General features: G+C 37.3%; 1 protein-coding gene across 5 annotated transcripts in view; it reads right to left on the reverse strand.

Moving 5' to 3' along the window:
• The window catches only part of LOC144957253 (beta-1,4-galactosyltransferase 5-like), a 65,542-nt gene that overhangs the window by 6,766 nt on the left and 33,776 nt on the right, over positions 1–25,000 (reverse strand). For all 5 annotated transcript variants that reach the window (XM_078888337.1, XM_078888338.1, XM_078888339.1 and 2 more), the window contains exons 4-8: positions 18,398–18,636; positions 13,927–14,117; positions 8,312–8,434; positions 3,082–3,189; positions 2,026–2,164 (exon numbers count right to left, since the gene is read on the reverse strand). In XM_078888337.1, the coding sequence (XP_078744463.1) occupies positions 2,026–2,164; positions 3,082–3,189; positions 8,312–8,434; positions 13,927–14,117; positions 18,398–18,636 (800 nt within the window). The remainder of the gene's footprint in view (positions 1–2,025; positions 2,165–3,081; positions 3,190–8,311; positions 8,435–13,926; positions 14,118–18,397; positions 18,637–25,000) is intronic.

Raw genomic sequence — 25,000 nt, forward strand, 5'->3', positions numbered from 1 at the left:
TACAAACTCTGTGTAACCATGAACTTTTATAGTCTGGTTAATAGAGTTTAGTGAGAACAACTCAGAAACACGGATGGCAAAAACAATAACAAAGACCTGAATGACGTCATCTGCATACTATCTATAGACAGTTCGAAGATGACATCACTTAGGTCTTTGTTATTGTTTTTTGCCATCCGCGTTTATGAGTAATGCTCACTGAACTGTATTAACCCGACTATAAACGTTCATGGATACACACAGTTTTGTGTGTTGGTCCGTTATACTTCCGGATGGCAATGTTATGAGCTTCTTAGCCAAGCGCATACTATCTATAAACCAGCCTTTATATGGCAATACCAAATAATATATTTGAATAAAGCGATTTGCATGGGTCCCAAGCCATCAACAACAGTACCTAAATGTAGGACAATTCATGACCCATGCAAGAGGCTATTGTGTTTGTTGTTTTTTTTTTTCTTTGTTTTTTTTTTTTTGTTGTTGTTGTTGTGCGGCTATGTGGTCTTGTTGTATGACACTCACTTTCAGGTCGGAAGGTCCTGGGTTCGAGCCTCGCTCGGTGTGTAGTTGAGTATGTCCTTGGAAAAGGCTCATTACTCACATTCTATCACCGTACTCTGGTGTAAAATGAGTACCTGGCCGTTAACAGCGTTGTCTCTGTCGGAAAAACCTTGTAATATCGCCTGTCACGCGCCATGACTTGTTCTACATGTTACGTGTTGCTGTTGGTCAAATTCGCTTGCATCCTTTGTAAAGCACTTTGAGCACATTTAGTGGATATTGCGCTACCCTCGTAATGACGCATGGTAAATTAGTAACTGGCTCTAAACTATCGGGACAATGACGGACGCCCTTATGAAATATTTCTTCGACGAGCATAAAAGCGTATCCAGAGGGGGAAAAATGTATAAATCTGATCATGTTTTGACTTTTACACATTCTAATCACAAGACATATGAAAAGTTCTAGCCAGCATGAATAATATAAAGTACCGATTTTCTTTGTTTAAAACCACGATGGCGGCCGTTGCTGGGCGACGTGACATCAGACTATTGAATCCAATTGCTGGCCACTAACTTCGCGGAGGTTGTGTGTGTAGGACCCGCGATCTCAAGTAGTCGGTGAGAGAGAAGCATTAATAATGACTAGGGTTAGAGACATTCTTTTTTTGGGATCGTGGATAGCTTATTATGTAGAGTCGTACCAGTAAGGTCGCGGGTTCAAACCCCCATCAGATCCGCGAAAATGTTTTTATTCTCTATTGTCTTCTGGCACTTTCCTACTCACTTCATCTCTTGTTATTATGTAAAGTGCTGCTTTTGGAGAGCGCACTGGGAATATAGATCTGATTTTGCCCTATAGATAGTATGCAGATGACGTCACTCAGGCCTTTGTTATTGTTTTTGCCACCCGCGTTTGTGAGTTGTTCTCACTAAACTGTATTAACCAGACTATAAAAGTTCATGGTTACACAGAGTTTGAGTGTTGGTCCGTTATACTTCCGGATGGCAATGTTGTGAACTCCTTGGCCAAGCGCATACTATCTATAAAAAAAGGCTTAAGTCTCCTCTTTGATTTGTTTTGTTTTGTTTAGTTTTTGTTTGGTATTTTCTTTTCTTTTTATTTCCTTGTATTTGTTTGTTTATTTGCATGGGGGGGGGGGGGTTGGTTGTTTAGTTATGTGGGGATATTTTGGTGAGTTTCTGTTTGTTATATTTTGAAAAAATAAAAATTATTGTTCGTTTTCCCCCAAACTGACAATTAGAAGAATATTGAATTTGGTTGAATATTTTTGACAAGATGTGATCAGAGGACTTATTTTCTTTGATGGGATTCAAGTGTGTGTGTGTGTGTATATACATATGTGTGTGCGTGTGTGTGTGTGTGTGTGTTTGTGTGTGTAAGTGTTGTTTCTTTTTGTATTCTTTTTTGTTGATCTTCTTTTAGGGGGGGGGGGGTGGTTAAAAAGTGATTTTTAAAGCATTTTACTTTTTTTTTTTTTGTTTAGAAGAAAGTCTTCCTTACCTTTAATACTTCCTGGAAGTTGATGTCTACGTTAATCTTGGTAAAGAACGGGGCTTTTGTAGTAGAGGTGACCTGATACGATGTTGTGTTGAGTCCCTCAATATCTTGGCGATACAAAGCTTTCCGAAGCAAACTAATCCTGTAACCAAAATTACAATAATAATAATAAATCTTTATTGTCCTTAAAAAAAAGTGGCAATTTGTCATTTGGTTACACATTTATAACAATACAATATTGATATAGACACACTCATACAGATGCACACTAGTAACATCGCAGTCATCGATAAAAAAAATATTTTAAAAAAACAAGACAAATACGGCATCAACAACAACTACATCATCATCATCATCATCATCATCATCATCATCATCACAACACACACACACACACAAACACACACACACACACCACAATCACAGGTTTTATAGAGATATAAATTGATTGTAACCTTTGCAGGCCCGATATATAAAGAAGCTCACAGCGCTTTTCAATGGGTTCCTGGACAACAACAACATTTCACATGTAGGACGGGACATGACGCCTGTTAGGCCATATTACAATTTTTTTCGGACAGACACAATGCTGTTAACGGCCAGGTACTCATTTTACATCTGAGTACAGTGAGAGAATGTGAGTAAAGAGCCTTCTCCAAGGACTCAACTATGAGCCGAGTGAGGCTCGAACACAGGACCTTCCGATCCGACATCCGTTGGCATACCACAAGACGTAAGGAATGTGATGATTTCCATATAAGTAAGGCGTACAACAGTCGTGACGTCATGATAAGTAACTTAGTAACTGGTTCTAAACTATCGGAACAATGGCGGACGCCCTTATGAAATACTTCTCCGACGAGCATAAAAATGTATCCATCAGAGGAGAAAAACATTATAAATCTGATCATGTTTCGACTTTTATACATTATGATCACATGATATGTGAAAAAGTTCAAGCAGCATGAAGAATAAAAAGTACCGATTTTCTTTGTTTAGAACCAAGCTGCTCGTTGCTGGGCGGATGTGACGTCAGACTATTGAATCCTATTGGCTTACCTCCAAGGATTCTTTTTGTTCGTCGCTTCCACGTGGTAGTGCTTTATCATGTTGTACAGGCCAATTTGTACAGGTTTGCGTTCGAATCTTGGAAATCTATTTCTTACCCTTGAAGATGGAGAACAGAGAGGCAATGAGAGTAAAACTGTACTACATATTACGTTTATTTAGACGTGTATCTACGGGGACATTTAACAATTTGTTGATCCAAAAAATCTTTTTTTAAAATTGAGCGTTTATATAGAGCAATATTCACTTAACGTGCTCCAAGCGCTTTACAAATGGTCCCCGACAAACAGCAACACGTACCATGTAGAACGAGACATGACGCCTGTTAGGCGATATTACAATTTCTTTTCCGACATAGACAACACTGTTAACGACCAGTTACTCATTTTAGAACTGAGTACGGTGAGAGATTGTGAGTAAAGAGCCTTTTTCCAAGGACGACTCAACTGTGCGCCCGAGTGAGGCTCGAACTCAGGACCTTCCGATCCGAAAGCGAGGGTCATACCACAAGACAACATAGCCGCACTGAAGAAACAAAGGTATTAGTCGCTTTAGTTTACATAAGAGGCCAAACATTTTCCCACACAAAGGATTAACTAACACTTAACATTTTTGAAACTTTGACTTCTGGCTTCCACTATTATCTCTAATAAATTTTTATGACTAGAGAGATGCTTATGAAGGTCTGAAGTGCGGCTATGTGGTCTAGTGATATGACACTCGCTTTCGGATCGGAGGGTCCTGGGTTCGAGCCTCGCTCGGCTCATACTTGAGTCATTGGAGAAGGATTTTCTTTACTCACATTCTCTCACCGTACTCGGGGTGTAAAATAAAATGAGTACCTGGCCGTTGACAGCGTTGTCTCTGTCCGAAAAAATATGTAATAATCGCCTAACAGATGTCATGTCCCATCCTAAATGTTAAATGATGCTGTTGACCAGGGACCCCTTGTAAAGCGCTTTGAGCACGTTTAGTGGACATTGCCCTAAATAAAATAAAAATTAATTGGAGTTAAAATTTGGTAATATATATATGGCATCAACTTTTATTTCCAATAAGTCTTAATGACTCAGAGATGCTCCTTAAGGTCTGAAACTGGAGTTAAACCTTGGTAATACTACGATTTTTTAGTGATGGTAGGCAGGTCGGCATGCATTTAACTCTCTCTCTCTCTCTCTCTCTCTCTCTCTCTCTCTCTCTCTCTCTCTCTCTCTCTCTCTCTCTCTCTCTCTCTCTCTCTTTCTCTCTCCTTGCCGATGATTTTCAATATTTCCCAAAAATGGCAGGCTTACCCAGCAGAAAACAATATTTTTTTAAAAAACTCAAATAATCTCTCTACAAAACCAACTTTGTGTTCTTATTGATTAAACAGAGATCGCTGTGATGTAGAAAATAAATCTGAATAAGAAAAACGGTATATTGTGTCGTAAAAAATGTGACGATTTTGCTGGATGTGGTATGGAGGGGGTTAACCCTCTCCTTACCACCTATTGGAAAATCGTCACATTTATTACAATGCATGCAACCGTCACTTTTCTCATCCAGATTTCATTTCTTTTTGCTATAGCTATAAAAACATGACATTCTGTAATAGAGATCATATTGTCGAACAATATTATGTACAGAATGTGTTTGTTGCTTTTCTATTTGAGTAAGAAATGTCTCTTTTTGTGTTGGGTGGGTGTGAAGTTTTGGGGACAATTCTGAAAATGGCTGGTAAGGAGACGGTTACATCATACGTTTTAGTTGAGAAATCAAAATCAAATGTTCAAGATTGAATAGATTCGCCAAAACAGAACGCAGATTAGTTTGGCTTAGTGGCTCAACGCCAAGGTGTGGCTCAGTGGCTCAACGCCAAGGTGTGGCTTAGTGGCTCAACGCAAAGGTGTGGCTCAGTGGCTCAACGCCAAGGTGTGGCTCAGTGGTTCAACGCCAAGGTGTGGCTCAGTGGTTCAACGCCAAGGTGTGGCTCAGTGGTTCAACGCCAAGGTGTGGCTCAGTGGCTCAACGCCAAGGTGTGGCTTAGTGGCTCAACGCCAATGTGTGGCTTAGTGGCTCAACGCCAATGTGTGGCTCAGTGGCTCAACGCCAATGTGTGGCTTAGTGGCTCAACGCCAATGTGTGGCTCAGTGGCTCAACGCCAAGGTGTGGCTCAGTGGCTCAACGCCAAGGTGTGGCTCAGTGGCTCAACGCCAAGGTGTGGCTCAGTGGCTCAACGCCAAGGTGTGGCTTAGTGGCTCAACGCCAATGTGTGGCTCAGTGGTTTAACGCCAAGGTGTGGCTCAGTGGTTCAACCCCAAGGTGTGGCTCAGTGGTTCAACCCCAAGGTGTGGCTTAGTGGCTCAACGCCAAGGTGTGGCTCAGTGGCTCAACGCCAAGGTGTGGCTCAGTGGCTCAACGCCAAGGTGTGGCTCAGTGGCTCAACGCCAAGGTGTGGCTCAGTGGCTCAACGCCAAGGTGTGGCTTAGTGGCTCAACGCCAAGGTGTGGCTCAGTGGTTCAACGCCAAGGTGTGGCTCAGTGGTTCAACGCCAAGGTGTGGCTTAGTGGCTCAACGCCAAGGTGTGGCTTAGTGGCTCGACGCCAAGGTGTGGCTCAGTGGTTCAACGCCAAGGTGTGGCTTAGTGGCTCAACGCCAAGGTGTGGCTCAGTTGTTCAACGCCAAGGTGTGGCTTAGTGGCTCAACGCCAAGGTGTGGCTAAGTGGTTCAACGCCAAGGTGTGGCTTAGTGGCTCAACGCCAAGGTGTGGCTTAGTGGCTCGACGCCAAGGTGTGGCTCAGTGGTTCAACGCCAAGGTGTGGCTTAGTGGCTCAACGCCAAGGTGTGGCTCAGTGGTTCAACGCCAAGGTGTGGCTTAGTGGCTCAACGCCAAGGTGTGGCTTAGTGGCTCAACGCCAAGGTGTGGCTCAGTGGCTCAACGCCAAGGTGTCTCGTCCTGTCACAAATAAATGTCAAGTACTGCTAAACGTGATCAGTGACATGATGGGTGACAGTTAGTGATTTGTGGAAAATTCTGATCCCGACATTGTGTCCTTGGATAAGTCACTTTACATGCACGACTCTTCTTGCGTTCGAATCTTGGAAATCTATTTTTTACCCTTGACGAAGATGGAGAACAGAGAGGCAATGACAGTGAAACTGTACTACATATTACGTTTATTAAGACGTGTATCAGCGTGGACATTTAACAATTTGTTGTTCCCTCAAAAATAAATTGAGCGTTTATATAGTGCAGTATCCACTGCAGTGAATTAGTGTCTTGCTTTTTGACTTTGTTGTTTTTTGTTGTTTTTTTTTTTTTTTGTTTTTTTTTGTGTGTGTGTGTGTGTGTTTTTTTGTTGTTGTTATTTTTTGTGGTTGTTTTTTTGTTGTTTTTTTTTTTTTGGGGGGGGGGGGGTTTGTTTTTATTTTTGGGGTTTTTTTTGCCAAGATGAGGGCCATTTAAAACGATTGATATTTAACCCTCTCCTTACCACCGGCAGCTAAATCGTCACATTTATTACAATACAGTATACATTTTTTCTTGTTCAGATTTATATTGTACATCACAATGATCGTTATCAAATTGATAAGAACGTAAAGTTGTTTGGTAGAGAGTTTGTTTGGGTTTTTTTTAAATCAATTTTTCTGCTTGGCAAGCCTGCCATTTTTGGGGAAATACTGAAAATCATCGGTAAGGAGGGATAGAGAGAGAGAGATAGAGAGAGAGATAGAGAGAGAGACAGAGAGAGAGAGAGAGAGAGAGAGAGAGAGAGAGAGTTAAAGCACGAGTTTTTTGGTCTAATTTTTCTTTTTAATACAAGTCTTTTCAGTCTGATAGTTGATTAGTTAAAAACTAACTGTCACTATATCTTGATTCCTTGCTGCTTTCATTGTGATATTAACCCTCTTCTTACCACCTGCAGTAAAATCGTCACATTTGTTACGACACAATATACGTTTTTCTTATTCAGATTTATTTCGTACATCACAAACTTTGAAGAATGATCTTTGTTTAATTAGTAAGAACATAAAGTTGTTTTATACAGAGATTGTTCGAGTGTATTTTAAAAAATCAATTTTTTTTATGGGTAAGCCTGCCAATTTTTGGGAAATACTGAAAATGATCGGTAAGGAGAGATAGAGTTAACGAACGTGTTCTTTGGTCTAATTTTTCTTTTCAATACAAGTCTTTTCAGTCTGATAGTTGACTGATTAATAACTGTCACTATAACTTGAATTCTTGCCGCTTTATTAACCCTCTCCTTACCACCTCCTGGTAGCAAAATCGTCACATTTGTTACAACACAATATAGATAGTATGCAGATGACGTCACTCAGGCCTTTGTTATTGTTTTTGCCATCCGCGTTTGTGAGTTGTTCTCACTAAACTGTATTAACCAGACTATAAAAGTTCATGGTTACACAGAGTTTGTGTGTTGGTCCGTTATACTTCCGGATGGCAATGTTGTGAACTCCTTGGCCAAGCGCATTCTATCTATACATTTTTCTTATTCAGATATATTTTGTACATCACAATATTTGAAGAATGATCTTTGAACAAAAGTTGTGCTGGGTAAGCCTGTCATTTTGGGAGAAATATTGAATATCATCGGTAATGAGGAAGAGTTTTTTGGTCTAATTTTTCTTTTTAATACAAGTCTTTTCAGTCTGATAGTCGACTGGTTTACCCTCTCCTTACCAGCCATTTTCAAGACTTTCCCCAAAAATTAACACCCAACTAACACAAACTAGATTTTTTTATCATTCAGACATAATAGCAGTAAAATTCTTGCGACACATAATTTCTTTAGCAAAACATGCTCTACAACAGACTGTTCATTTTCTTTAAATGTTATGATGTACAAAAGAAATTTGAATAAGAAAAATGTTGGTTGTATCGTAATGAATTTGACGATTTTCGTGCAGTTGGTAAGGAGAGGGTTAATAACTGTCACTATATCTTGGTTTCTTGCTGCTTTCTTTGTGATAAGCGGCAGCGTGGCTCAGCGGTACGGTCTTTGCTTCATACCCGAAAGGTTTCGAGTTCGGTCACGCGCCGCTGCGCTGTGTGGCCGGCCTTGAGCAAGTCACCTCGCCCTAGCTCAATTTGCGGCGCTGCACTGCGGCTGACGCCTGGGTTATTCCAGTCTTCCCTTGGAATATACCCTAGTGACAAACTGAATAAAGAGAATGTTATTTTATTTTTAATTTTTTAATTATATTATTAAAAGGCACATACCGGAAACTCATATCGTCATCCTCCCCGCCCCATCCAAAATAAAGGTTGGACGCTCCATTGATCTTCTTGTACTGTGACTTCGTCAACCCCACAACCCCACCAAACATCTGTGCATACATCAACCTGAAATAAATCAAGGGGGAAAGAAACACAATAGGCTTATTGTAGTGATGTGGCAGAGTGGTTTACTCTCTCCTTACCAGCCTTTTTCAGGATTTGCCCCAAAACTTCACACCCAACTAACACAAAAATATAGTTTTATCACTCAAACAAGTTCTTGCGATAAATAATTTCTTTAGCAAAACATGCTCTACAACAAACTGTTCATTTTATTAAAAATTTTTGATGTACAAGAAAAATCTGAATAAGAAAAATGTTGGTTGTATCGTAACGAATGTGACGATTTTCTTGTAGTTGATAAGGAGGGGGTCAAGCCATTGCACCGTGACCCGGAAAGGGTCCCGGGTTCGAGCTCGGCTTCAGGCTCTTTCGTTTTGTTTTTGTTTTATACTTGAGCAAGATTATTAACCCCCACTTTGCTCACTTTGCTCTGTATTCTTTCGTGGAATGTCCAGGCGACGATATGTGTCAGTACATGACATAATCAGTCTGAAGCTCAAAATTTGGAATACTTTTTTTTTTCATTTTCTGAAAGATTATGTTCCCCAGAGCATTTCAATCTTATTTAAAATAAATCGGATGATTTTTTATGAAATAATGGTCGGACGTATGGGAAAGATATCCAGCAACTTTTCTCAAATTTCATACATTTTCAAATTAAATAGCTTTAAAAAATATTTATAAAAGTGAAATTAATCTTTGATATTTCCCGAAGATGTACAGAAAAGGTTGATTTAATAATTTATTATGACAAGAATTCATTTTAGATAAAAAGTGACCTTCTAACTAAACTTGGCAATATCTCAGTTCAAACCTTTTCACCATCCGACTGATCATGTCATTCACTGTAACATATATTATGACGTTGTTGCGGAAGGGCATACAATTATTTATTTTATATCCTGTCTTTGTACGGTCTTTGCTTCATACCCGAAAGGTTCCGAGTTCGGTCACGCGCCACTGCGCTGTGTGGCCTTGCCCTAGCTTATAATATTATGTGTTTCTTTTGTTTGTTTGTTTTGTTTTTGTTTTTTTTTTTTTTTTTTTTTTTTTTTTTTTTTTTTGGGGGGGGGGGGGTGTTGTTGGCTGAAAAAGGATTTCAGGGTTTTGGCATTTTGGTCTTTTCTCTCTCTCTCTCTCTCTCTCTCTCTCTCTCTCTCTCTCTCTCTCTCTCTCTCTCTCTCTCTCTCTCTCTCTCTCTCTCTTGAAGGTGTTATATTCATTGTTGTGTTTATTACTTTATACATTCGACAGCTACCAGCAGCCTAGTGTGTCTTTGCATGAATGCCCAACAGATGTGTATATCAATCTTTTGTGATGAATTATTGAGGTCTGTTAACTCACTCAACCCTAACACCGACTATATCTGTAGTTTACCCGGGGTTACTTTTACCCCATGCCTATTTATTACATTTTTCTGAGACAAATTATAGGCGTAGTATCAAAGCTAATGTTCTTAATTTTTACATGTTAATGATAGTTGAATAAAACGATCTATGCACATGCTCATTTTTAATACATTTTTTCCAATCTTGAAAAGTAGCAAAAATCTCTAGGATTGAGTGTGTGAAGCTTTCGAGTATTTGTTATGTAAAAACCAGTCCTATCTAGAAAATAGGCTCTAAATTAATGTGGTCTTGTGGCATGACACTTGCTTCCGGATCGTAAGGTCCTGGGTTCGAGCCTCGCTCGCTCGGGCGCATAGTTGAGTCCTGCCTTGGAAAAGACTCTTTACTCACTTTCTCTCATCGTACTCATGTGTAAAATGAGTACCCGTTAACAGCGATGTCTTCGTCGAAAAAAAAATTTAAATATCGCCTAACAGGCGTCATGTCTCGTTTTACATGTTACGTGTTGCAGTTGGTCAGGGATACCTTGTAAAGCGCTTTGAGTAATTTTAGTAAACGGTAAGGGCTGCCTAAAGCCGGTGATCGTAAAATACTAACGAAAGAGTGAAAATGGAAAGGCTTCGTATGGGAACGTATGTTTTGTTCCCATACGAAGCCTTTCCATTTTCACTCTTTCGTTAGTCTTTGAGTAATTTTAGTGGATAATGATCTAAATAACTGCTCACATTTTTTTTAAAAAGCATGACGGTAAAGGCAGCAAGGAATCGTGTTTCGGGCTTATTATTGTGTAAAATATTCTTCATTTCATCAATGTCAAATCAAGCCCATGATAAATGCGCTCTGTTATCGACCAGATCTATGGCCGTCACATAATAGTACTAGTATTGTAATCTTGATATCATTACGCATCACTATTTAATAATAATAATAATAATAATAATAATAATAATAATAATAATAATAATAATAATAATAATAATAATGATAATGATAATGATAATGATAATGATAATAATAATAATAATAATAATAATAATAATAATAATAATAATAATAATAATAATAATAATAATAATAATAATAATAATAATAATAATAATAATATACTTTATTCATTAAAAAGAATGGAAATTCGTTTATAGACATGACATGCATAAAAGTGTATAAACACAAAGTTGAGAATTTATGGCGATAATGTATACACACACACACAATATATATATATATATATATATATATATATATATATATATATATATATATATATATATATATATATATATATGAGCCAAGGTCAAAAGGTGCCAATTTTTTTTCTCAAAATAAAAGTGACATAATAGTCCATTCATGTTTCTATATGTGTAGCAAAAACCATGTACTTCATGAATCAAAGGCCCTTTAGATAACTTTAAGGTCTAACGCAGCATAATATCGTCAACAATACCTATAGGTTGCTGGTGTCACCTGTGACCGGTGACACCAAAATGAGACAAAAAACTCAATAACCAAATGGTTTTTGTTGAGTATCAAACTTTATTTAGTAAGTTATAGAGAAAAAGACACAATCAACAACAATCATAGTACAATAATATTAGCAACTATTGGAGAAAAGGTTGCTTTTTGGTGTTATCGGTCACAAGCAACATAGAATGCAAATATATTATTTCATAAAAATGTTTGTGCATTAACAACAACAACAATATTGCATATGCTTATTACCAGCAATGTTCAGAAACTTTTGAAATAAAATGTTAGGAAATAATGTGACCAAAGCATATCTTATTTAGCGACATTGTGTCACTTGTGACATTAGACCGATGACATCATTACTTATGTCACAAGCAATACCAAATTGCAATTTTGACAATACATCATTAATTTCAGTCAAACCAGTGTAATAAACCACAGTTAAATATGGAATTTAATAATATTTCAGAAACCAAAGACTTCAAAAATAGAAATCTACATGGAAATTAGAGCATCTGAATGTGACTTGTGACATAAGACCGGTGACACCATTACTTATGTCACAAGCAACACCAAATCACACTTTCGTCCATAATATATCATTATTTTCAGTCAAAAAAGCACAATAACCTACTCTAAAATGAAATTCAATAATATTTTAAGAAACTAAATACTTTCAACTTGGAAATATACTTAGAAATTAGTAATACCATTGTTGCTATTACTTTGGTCAAAATCGGCATTAGAACGCAATTTTGCCTCAATAAATCAAGAATAGCAACTGAACACATGTAATATAGCCTGTTAAAATGTAATTCAATGACATTTCAAGCTTTGAAGAACATGAAAACAGAAATACATTAGAAACTTCAAACTTAAGTGTCACCTGTGACATTTTAACCAATGACACCAATGGTCACAAAAAGTACCAGAAGTCACACAAACACTAGATAAATATCAGCCATGGTAATGAATTCATGTAACCATACGGTAACATCCGCCCTACTGCTCAAATCTGCTAGCTTGTAGTAATTTAGTGTTAATAGTAAATCAAATCAAATTTCTTGACAATCCTTCTTTTATCTAGATTCGTCAAAAGCTTGAGTTTTGTCTTTTTCTTGATTGATACAACCCTGAAACATAAAAAATTAGAATTACAAGGAAATAATTAATTGTGTCAAAATCAGTCTTATGTGAGATGTCATAATATCATATTTGTGAATAGAATAACAGATGAAAACATAATTTTTTGGTGGCACTTTGTAATATCCAATATCAAGTGTTGCTTGTGACAATGTAAAATAGCGATGACACCAAAGTTCAACTTACCTTTTCTGCCTGGAGCCACGCTGGAAAGGCAAATGAAAGTGCTGCACTTCAAAGACTGGTAAGAAGGGTGGATCAAAATTGCGAATCGCCATTCAACGAAACAAACTTCCACGTGTTCACGCATGCCGTGTTGCTTGTGACAAATGACACCAAAACGAATAAACCTCAATATCGGAAAAACGGTATACATTTACTCCAAGATTTGAATTCAGATAGTAAATCTATGCTTTTTTCTCATAGTAAAACATGTTATAAACATTAATCATGAGCTTTAAAGTTTCGTGTCGAGACTTAGTATTGTGCTGTGTTTGATGACACCAAAGGTCACAAGCAACACCAACTTTTTAAGAACTCTATATGAAACTTAATCAGATATGTAATATACTGCAATTGCGTTTAAAAGTAAATTTTGACTTTATACTATTAGTCAAATTTAAATCACGTGAGCTAAAACATCACATTTAATTTCTACATGATTTCTAAAAAGGTGATGCGTTGACCTCGTTTTAAGCACATGCCAAACAGCATTCAAATTTGACTTTCAAGTTGTTTATTTCATATCCTGTTGAACAGAGTATGTTGAGCTATCTCATTTTATCTCTTCTTCATATTATCAATGGATTACAAGCATTAACCCAATGAAAACAGCCCATAATTAAGTAAAAATCAAATTTTCTTAACACTGGTATCAGGCGGGCACCTTTTGACCTTGGCTCATATATATATGTGTATATATATATATATATATATATATATATATATATATATATATATATATATATATATATATATATATATATATAAATTTTACAAAGCGAAACATGTTGTCCCCATGACCCCCGGTTTGAACCCATATGCAAATGCACAAAAATGTAAAAAAATATACAAAGAACCAATAGCAACACTTTATATATTAATAATATAATTTGATAAATTGAGATTGGTCATACCCCTGGCCTCTAGTCCAAACTTGTGTGTGTATATTTAAAAGATAGTATTTAATTTAAATCACGGTTGCGCGTTAAAAATCCGAACACCATGCGGCAAAAATGAATTAAGGTGACGTGTTGTCTTTGTTTTTATGGGGAAAAGTAGAATTTGAAACACTCGTTATCAAGGTACTGTTATTTCAGCAGATGCAGTAAATGTTTTCTATTCAACTCTCGAGTTCACCCTCATTGAAAATCGAACGAATTTGTTTGATTTTCCATGCATATGAACTCAAGAGAGTTTTAATCGGTAAAAAAAATAGAAAAAACAAAACAGCAAAAATAAACCAAAAACAAAACACGCAACCCCCCCCCCCCCCAAAAAAAAAAACAGATAAAAATAAACGTGAAAACGACTCACTTGTAATTAAATTTATCCACACCGGCTAGGAAGTGCAAAGGTACATCGGGGTGACATTCATACCGGTTTCTGTCGTCGATTGGTATGAGATCAACGTCGTGGAATATGAAGCAGTCGAAAGGCGCTAACTTACTGGCTTCGAGGAAACCAATATTGAACAACATGGCGCGGTTGAAAGGCGTGGGCATGTTCTGGGTTTGGGAAATAATATTAATCGCATCATATTAATATAAAAAACTAGGAGGTATTAAAAGAAGTTGGAGTACGACCAATTTTGGTAAACACCATCAGAAAAAGACAGTTAAAATTTCTCGAACATATTTAGAGAAAAAAAACGGAATTGAAAAGATTGTACTAACGGGTAAAGTTGCTGGGAAGAAAAGAAGAAGGAGACAGAGGATAGATTACATTGACAATCTGAACGGATGGATTGGTGGAGGAGGAACAGGAATCGAGCTATTGAGAAGATCTGAGTGAGGACAGATATGGTTGGAGGGACATGATCGCCGATGTTTGCAACAGGCCTGGCACTTGATGATGATGATGATGATGATGATGATGATGATGATGATGATGATATCAATACATGGAATACAATTGACGTTACTTGACTCATTGTCATTGTTTTTTTAGACAGCTATTCTAATGATTAGTTCTCATTGAATTCTATCAATCAGACTATAAATTAATAACAATGTGAAATTGAATGTTAACTTCAATTGAATTACGAAACATATAAAATGCACGATTCGGGTTTCCCCTTTATCAAGAAACAGGATGCATGAAACACTACAGACGAATGAGATAATGTGATCGTGGCGTTGTTGAGATGAATAAACAAAACCATTCATCTTAACAACGCTACTATCATATTATCTCATTCATCTGTAGTGTTTCATTCATCATCCTGTTTGTTGATGAAGGGGAAACCCGAAACGTCCATTTTATCTGTTTTCGTAATTCAATTGAAGCTTATAATATTCAATTTCACATTGTTATTTATTTCTTCCAGCAGCAACATTGACATTATTCAATCAGACTATAAACGTTTCAGGTTACACGTTGCTCAGTATGTTGAGCTTGTGCTTTATTATTAGCTTTATATAGCGCAATATCCACTAAATGTGCTCAAAGCGCTTTACAAGGGGTCCCTGGTCAACAGCAACATTTAACATGTAGGACGGGATATGACGCCTGTTAGGCAATATTACAATTTTTCGGACAAAGACACCGCTCGCTGTTAACGGCCAGGTACTCATTTTACACCTGAGTACGATGAGAGAATGTGAGTAAAGAGCCTTTTCCAAGGACTCAACTATGCGCCGAGCCGAGCGCGAGGCTCGAACCCAGGACCTTCCGATCCGAAAGCGAGTGTCATCATACCGCTAGACCACATAATAACCGCACAATGTTGTTACATAATATCCAGCTGGCGGGTGTTGTGAGTATTTGAGATAAAAGTATAAGATCAATAATATCTGGGCTGCCCTAGGACAAATGTTCCCCATGTCCGTACGTTTGAGGTATGTTTGGCTACATTGGTCTTCTGGTACGACAGTCACTTTTGTATCGGAAGGTCCTAGGACAAATGTTCCCCATGTCCGTACGTTTGAGGTATGTTTGGCTACATTGGTCTTCTGGTACGACAGTCACTTTTGGATCGGAAGGTCCTAGGACAAATGTTCCCCATGTCCGTACGTTTGAGGTATGTTTGGCTACATTGGTCTTCTGGTACGACAGTCACTTTTGTATCGGAAGGTCCTAGGACAAATGTTCCCCATGTCCGTACGTTTGAGGTATGTTTGGCTACATTGGTCTTCTGGTACGACAGTCACTTTTGTATCGGAAGGTCCTAGGACAAATGTTCCCCATGTCCGTACGTTTGAGGTATGTTTGGCTACATTGGTCTTCTGGTACGACAGTCACTTTTGGATCGGAAGGTCCTGGTTTCGAGTCTCGCACTGAGGGGCGCATAGTTGAGTCCTTGGAAATTGCTTTTTACTCAAATTTTTCTCATTATGCTCATAATATGTAAAATGATTACTTCCTATCCGTTAACAGCGTTGTCTCAGTCGGAAAAAATGTAACTTCGCCTACCAAGTGCCACGCCTCGTCCAGCATGTTATGTGTTGCTGTTTGCTTGGGATCTCTTGTAAAGCGCTTTGAGCATGTTTATTGGATCTTGCGCTATAAAAGATCGTTTGTCTTTTTCGTTGGCTTATTAATTATTTTTTTTTGGGGGGGGGGGGGTTGAAAGTAATTTTAGATTTAGCTCAGATAATGTGTTTTTGGATTTTCCGATTAAAATTGGGATCCCCCAATAATTTGATAGATTTTTCAGTTTTGCATGTCTTTAAAAAATTCTGAAGTAAAATTTGCAATCTAGATAAATATCTATCGTTCTAATGGTACTTTACACTTTTTAATCACTTACAATACACGTTGAAACTGATCCTCTCAAAACCACGCTTCTAATTCTACACATTGTCCACCTTAAATAGTGTAAGAGAGTAAGCTTATGCAAGAAGTTTACGCAAGAATTTGTAGAAAAACACGGCAATGAAACTTGACCAATATTAGAAAGAACAATGGTGGTAGCTGTAGGAGATTACATTTATTTTCGGATGTTGTTCATTAAACATGATTAATATTCAAGCAAATTTAACGACGCTAAATTTAATTTAACGAGGATTTCAATGAAAATATGGTCAATACTAAATGGGTGTAGGACAGTTTTCAAGTTTAGGACTGGTCGTTGTGTTAAGTAGTAGAAAATTACTTTCGTTGATTAGTCTCAATTGGTATTTGGGATTAAAAGCAACAGACTCTAGTTGATTTTTGTTATTTGGGCGAAAGTACCAAAATAATATTAGACCTATATCATAAAAGTCGGGGTTTAACATTAATATGTAGGGATTTGACGTGTTTCAGGTTTGAATATGATTTGGTCTCTCTTAGGGCTTGGATTGTAGACTGACAGGGAACTGTCGAAACTAGTAAGAGGTGTGGCTTGAAAGAATTGTGGGAACGATTTAAAATAGGGATGAAACATAGTGTTGCTAGATTCTACTCTACACTCTAAATTCTACTTCAGGATGAGCTGCACGTTTTTGCTTTAAACCTTTAGTGCTCACCATCATTGATTGCATTTTACGGGCTTAGAAATATTCTACGTATATTGAAAATGGTTACATAGGTAAAAATGACTTTACATTTGAATTGATTTTACGGATTTGGAATTTATGAAACTGATTGAACTATGACCATGCTATTTGATTTGGATTTGGAATTTATAAATTTACAAATAAAGCAGTAAGAAATGAAACTTGGAATCCGGACTTTTATTTGAATGTCTTGATGTTGTGAATTCATTTATCATCATAACATTGGCCCTTGAACTCTTTAGTCATTATTAACATCAACAACACAATGCAAAGGAATAACATTACCATCTATCAAAAAGCCACTATACGATCATAAGCCATTATCTACATTATATGTGTGCTACGACGCCGCAATAGTTGAGTCAATATTGGACATTTTTTCATGAAATAAACGAAAAACATGTGAAGAATTGTCTACCTTCTTGACGCCATACCGATAATCTAATTTCCACAGAAGGTGACATGTGCATCATTGCCCTATCTGGAGGGCGTCACATTACATGTTGAGCGAAAGAGCAATAATAATGTCTTTAAACGCTCCATAAGCCAACAAAATAAGTGGGACGCCACCTGCCTCTGCCTAGCAACGACCCTTCTGGTTCCACACTCAACAGAAACACTCAAGCTGTGGTCTTTACTAAGACTAAGAGCACAGTTGTTTTTACAAAATCAAATTTATCGAAATTTTTCTTTGCTGAAATGGTTCAACACTTTTGTCGGTTTTACCAATTTCCAAGTGAAAACCACTTTTGGGTGCCGTGTGCCTTGTTAAGAGGAAGTGACGTCACAACATTGATCCCGTATCGTAAACGGATGATTATTATAATATTATTATGTTTGAAATGCAACAGAAAATAAACAGTCATAGTTTGCTTTTATTATAAAAACGGAATGTTAAAACATTTTATATTACAAATTTTCCCTTTGGCATGAATAGCGGAAATGCTATTTATTTATTATTTATCATAGTTCTCTGGAAAGAGCACATAACAAATGAATAGCTCTACAGTGACCTCCCTCCAAAGACCTCGAAGATTCAAAAGAGAAGACTGAGACTTGTGGGGCACTGCTGGAGACACAAGGAGGAGATTACAAGCAGTCTTGTTCTATGGGAACCACCTGAGCGAACCAGAAGCAGAGGCAGGCAGAATAAAACCAACATTGACTGTCTGCTAGATGATACAGGAATGGACAACACCCGGGAGCTGCGTACGCTTATGGAGGACAGGACAGAATGGCGAAGACTTGTGGCTCATGTTGGGCGCCCCAAGGGGCGGCCTAAGTAAGTAAGTAAGTATATTTCTCACCTCCTCTATAACGAAAACGGTGGCGTCCACGCCTTGACGAATAAGTACTGGGAAAAGGTTAAATAACAGAATGGAAAGATGCTCCTCTCGGTCTCTATATGGGATAATAATGGCAGTTCTCTCCCTTGCCTTGCAATCTTTAGGCCTGACATGACCTCCGACCTCCACATCGGTTAACAAGTTGCTTGTCTGTAAATGCATAAGGGTTCGGACATTCATCTGCATTGCCAGTCTTCCAACTTTTAGAGATGAAAAAAAAAAAGGAAAGCCGAACATGCATTTAAGTTGAAATACTATCTTCACTACGCGTATCATTATTGTAATCTTTAATCAATAGATGTCTGGCATTACTATAGGGAATGAGATTAGCGGAAGAGTAGCGTCCCTTGATTGGACGTCACCTTACAGAGAGAACGTCAATTTGGTTTTGAAGTGTCTCACGCCGCTTTCATCGGAAGCGAGGACGAGAGACGCGTGCACACAACCAACATGACGTTCTCTCTCTAATAACTTTTCCGCCGGTGACGTCACAGACTATGGGTGACGTCCAATCAAGGGACGCTACTCTTCCGCTAATCTCATTCCTTATTAATATAAAGGGCATTCAAGGGATTTTATCCTATTTTACCCTATACCAATGTTATGTTATGCATTCTCATTGTTAACTCTCTTCTTACCAACCATTTTTAGGATTTTCCCCATTAACTTCACAACAAACTCACACAAAATAAATATATATTTTATCACTCAAACACAATCGCAGTAAAGTTCTTGCCATACATAATTTCTTTAGCTCTACAACACATAGTTCATTTTCTTTAAATTTAATGATATTCAAAAGAATAAATTTGCATAAGAAAAATGCTGGTTGTATCGTAACGAATGTGACGATTTACCTATAGTTGGTAAGGAGAGGGTTAAGTAAAAAAACCACGTAAAATGGACAATAAAGTGTAGACATTGTCAACCTAGTGTCGCCATAGGAAGTAGAGAAGCGTAGGGGCTGTCTGAAGCCCGGAATCGTGAAAAGTACTGACGAAGAGGTGAAAATGGACAGGCTACGGAGGGGAACAGGACAGTCAATGGACGTTTCGGGTGCAGACCTATATATGTATATATATATATATATATATATATATATATATATATATATATATACGTGTGTATGTATGTATGTATGTATGTATGTATGTATGTATGTATATATATATATATATATATATAAGTGTGTGTATATGTATATTTGTGTTATATATATATAAATATATATATATATATATATATATATATATATATATATACAATATTGTCAGTAAAACAATAAACAAGGGGACATTGAAACCAATAAATATAACACAATGTTTTCAGAACTGAGGCGTATCTAAATATTTTTTGGTGGTTGACTGACTACATTTCCATTTCTCTGTTTTCAACGTTCATTTATTGTTTATTGTTTTGCTGACGAAGGATTTGTACCTGAAGCGTCCATTTGCTGCATTGTCCCAATCCCTAGACAATAGTAACACTTAACAATACGCTTCAACAGTCGTAACGTCACTTCCCTCGTAATGACGCATGGTAACTTAGTAACTGGCTCTAAACTATCGGAACAATGGCGGACGCCCTTATGAAATATTTCTCCGTTGAGCATAAAATCGTATACATAGGAAAAAAAACATTATAAATCTTATCATGTTTTGACTTTTACACATTCTGATCACAAGACATATGAAAAGTTCTAGCCAGCATGAAGAATAAAAAGTACATATTTCTTTGTTTAGAACCACGATGGCCGCCGTTAATGGGCGACGTGACATCAGACTATTGAATCCAACTGGTACGAGTCATGACCCCTATTAGACGATACTCCAATATGTACCGGACAGATGCAGGGGCTGTTAACGGCCATGTACTCATTTTACACGCCAGTACGGTGAGCAAATGTAACCAAATTGCCTTTTCCGAGGACTCAACATTTTGCCCGCTTGAGCAGGACGCGAGCCAGAAGAAGGCAACATGGGATAGTGATATGATTAATTTATTTTGAAATAAATTAAACAGGTGGTGATATATCTAACGATTGAAATGACAACAAACAAAGAGATTGTCTATAGATAGTATGCGCTTGGCTAAGAAGCTCATAATATTGCCATCCGGAAGTATAACGGACCAACACACAAAACTGTGTGTATCCATGGACGTTTATAGTCAGGTTAATACAATTCAGTGAGCATTACTCATAAACGCGGATGGCATAAAACAATAACAAAGATCTTCGAACTATCTATAATGTAGTCCAATAAAATACAACTAAACAATATCCCCTACCATTTTCTATCTTTTTGGCGACGACATTGCTGTCTTTATGACAACTCACTTTGTAATGACAACACGAGATATTGATATAATTCATTTTCAAAATCAATTAAACAGGTGGTGATATAGAGTAATTGCACAATGTTCGCACAACTCGCGACATATTGAGCCAAAACCCGATCTACAGACATGACTGAATTAGAATCACAGTAGGCGGGAGTTCCATAAGGAAGGGACCAATCTTCACATACCGTTTTGAAGCCCATTTATTAGTCTTTATTCTGAATGCGATTACTATTACTATCTACTTGCGTTATTTATAATTAGTCATATTACAGTTTTTCTCCCCCCCCCCCTCCCCAAACAAATACCCTTGTGTTCATCGCTTCGCACACTTTTCCTTATGTGTTCATCGCTTCGCACACATTTTCATCGGTTCGCACACCAGTCATTCAAACCTATAACTCTACTCTTTAACATACGTTGTGTGATATATTTTATCTTTGAATGACTTAGAGTTAGCTATTTTATCAAAGGAAGTATTTTAAAAACGCACACAAACACACACACACACATACACACACACATACACACACATACACACACACAAACATACACACACACACCAGACATTTGCAATGAATAATTTATTAAATGATTTTAAATCCATCTCTCTCTCTCTCTCTCTCTCTCTCTCTCTCTCTCTCTCTCTCTCTCTCTCTCTAGCTCTCTCTCTCTCTCTCTCTCTCCTCTCTCTCTCTCTCTCTCTCCTCTCTCTCTCTCTCTCTCTCTCTCTCCCACACACACACACACACACACACACTGCATACTCAGATTCATAGACACATTCATTATTTTTAATGCACACACAAACACACACACACACTATATATATATATATATATATATATATATATATATATATATATATATATATATATATATATATATATATATATATAAATTAAAAGGAAGAGAGGGGGGGGGGGGCGGCCGGACCGAAGACGGGTGGTGGGGGGGGGGGAGCAGTGGCCGATGGTGAAAGATGGGGGAAGAGTGGGGGTGGGGAGGAGGCTGGGAGGTGGAAGGGTGGGGGAGGTGGGCAGTATATATAATATAGCCTTGTGGATAATATTGTCCTTATTTGAGTCAATAAAAAAAATTATACGGCGTAAAACTCTACTGAAAGATTTGAAAATTAGAAATTTAATTAGACCGTAAATTCAGTCAAGGCCATTGAGCTCGCCATTAAAACCACGGCCTGCCAAACGCCTTTTTGCTAGATACTAGCAATGACTATCCCGCACAAATCTTTGGGTCTCTTTTTCGCTCACGAAGTGCCCGAATTCGCGACAAAATATGTAACGAAGCCGTTTCGTATATGCTATTTTTAAAAATTAATTACGACGCTGTTTATCGTTGAATATGACTGAACGTTGGCACACAGAAAAAAAGGTCATTTTAGATTATGTCAAGCGACAAAACTCGTGCGATTGCGTTTAGGTTCAATAAACAGCGACAATTTGACTGTTTAATTTACAAAAATTTAAGAAATTATAATGTTAGAAGTTTTCTATTGCAATATGATCTACAATCTCAGCATGGGTTTAATTGTTGTGTTCCAAGTCACGTTCCATCAATAACCTTTGTCCCCTTGTTCAATTTCTCTTTTCCTTCTATATTTCTTTCGTTATGTACTCTGTGTGTGTGTGTGTGTGTGTGTGTGTGTTTGTGTGTGTGTGTTATATACTCATTTCTCAATATATTTATGTGTGTGCATGTTATACTCATTTCTCTCTCTCTCTCTCTCTCTCACTCTCTCTCTCTCTCTCTCTCTCTCTCTCTCTCTCTCTCTCTCTCTCTCTCTCTCTCTCTCTCTCTCTGTGTGTGTGTGTGTGTGTGTGTGTTATATACCACCCAGCTCTAAAATTATATAAATTACATAAGTTCTTATGTTTTCATCATATTCTCTATCAAATTTGCCACAAAATTGCCAAATTTCAATCTTTTAATCCACTTATTACGCAAGATACAACTAAAGGTCGAAAATAAATGCCGAAAAACCGTCCCATATTTTCGCTTTTTTTCCTCTTTGCGGGTCATCCAAATAAATGACACCTTTGAAACTGCATAACTTGTCTATTTATGAATGGATTTTCAAAATTCAAAAACATTTTTACTCAGTGGAGATAGGGCTTTGATTTCAGACAAAAATTTCTTCAAAAAGAGAAAAAAACATTTTTCATAGTCATCGCTATAGATACGGTTTTTTGGGCAGTCAACTTTATCTTTGCATTTCCACCTTTCCGTCAGGCGGTAAAACGGTAGTTACTGTTAAGGCTTTTGGGCAGTGGCTGACAGGCACTGCTTAAGAATCTTAAAGACGTATTTCAAGCTACGGCTTTTGGGCAGTGGCTGACAGGCACTGTTTAAGAATCTTAAAGACGTATTTCAAGCTACGGCTTTTGGGCAGTGGCTGACAGGCACTGTTTAAGAATCTTAAAGACGTATTTCAAGCTACGGTTTTTGGGCAGTGGCTGATAGGCACAGTTTAAGAATCTTAAAGACGTATTTCAAGCTACGGCTTTTGGGCAGTGGCTGATAGGCACAGTTTAAGAATCTTAAAGACGTATTTCAAGCTACGGCTTTTGGGCAGTGGCTGACAGGCACTGCTTAAGAATCTTAAAGACGTATTTCAAGCTACGGCTTTTGGGCAGTGGCTGACAGGCACTGTTTAAGAATCTTAAAGACGTATTTCAAGCTACGGCTTTTGGGCAGTGGCTGACAGGCACTGTTTAAGAATCTTAAAGACGTATTTCAAGCTACGGCTTTTGGGCAGTGGCTGATAGGCACAGTTTAAGAATCTTAAAGACGTATTTCAAGCTACGGCTTTTGGGTAGTGGCTGACAGGCACTGTTTAAGAATCTTAAAGACGTATTTCAAGCTACGGCTTTTGGGCAGTCACATTATTTGTCTAAAAGCGTTACGGGGTTCGGGTTTTAATTAATAAAAATCAATTAATTAATATTTTTGCATATATTTTCTTGGTAGAAATAAATCTTACTCCAAACCAAGTTGATTTATGTAAAAAAAACGAAAAATTGAAATATTTGACGTTACGGCCTTTGCGCATGTACCCCTCGATATTTTTTAAAGAAAGGATTGTCATCATATTCACCAACGATACAGGACTATGATTACAAAAGATAAGCTTCAATGCTCTTTAATAGTTTTACCCAAGTGTAACCAAAATACAAATTATTATAGGTTTGCTATTATATCTAAATGATATCGTAGTCTACAAAACAAAACAAAAAAATCGGTCACTCCATTGAATTTATAGCCACAAATTCTGAATGTTGGTATTAATTTCTATTTGTTATAGTGTAGAATAATAATAGATACAATCTTATCGAGGGTGCCTGCGCAAAGGCCGTAACGTTATATATATATATATATATATATATATATATATATATATATATATATATATATATATATATATATATAAACATTTGAAATATAATTAAGATAGTTTGACTTCTACAACGTTGTTATCGAGCGTTGCTCTCATCAGGAAGTGACTTCCTGATGAGAGCAACGCTCGATAACAACGTCGTAGAAGTCAAACTATCTTAATTATATTTCAAATGTTTATAAATAGCTCCTTTTATACTAAAGTTGAGCACTATTATTTCATGGTTTTTGTTTTATAATTTATATATATATATATATATATATATATATATATATATATATATATATATATATATATATATAATTTCTTCTAATATTCCTATGTGCGGCTATGTGGTTTTCTGGTATGACACTCGCTTTCGGGTCGGAAGGTCCTGGGTTCAAGCCTCGCTCGGCGCCTAGTTGAGTCATTGGAAAGGGCTCTTTACTCACATTCTCTCACCGTACTCAGGTGTATAATGAGTATCTGGCCATTAACAACGTTGTCGTACAGGCGACATGCCTTGTCCTAAATGTTAAATGTTGCTGTTGGACTGGGATCCCTTGTAAAGCGCTTTAAGCACGTTTAGTGGATATTGCGCTATATAATTCTTATATATATATATATATATATATATATATATATATATATATATATATATATATATATATATTAATCCAGAGATCTAGATTGTGCTGACATATTTTGTGTAAATTAATGAAAAGGAAGAGTTGCAAAACATATAATTCATCTCCTCAAAGGTGTGCGGTTCGATGTGCAACACGAGCGATCGTGTTCATGGTTCCGCACACCTGCTTTCAGTCGAAGCC

The sequence above is a fragment of the Berghia stephanieae genome, chromosome 11 (assembly GCF_034508935.2).
Source record: "Berghia stephanieae isolate SIO BIC M18660-M18661 chromosome 11, UCSD_Bste_1.3, whole genome shotgun sequence".
NCBI lineage: Eukaryota > Metazoa > Mollusca > Gastropoda > Nudibranchia > Aeolidiidae > Berghia > Berghia stephanieae.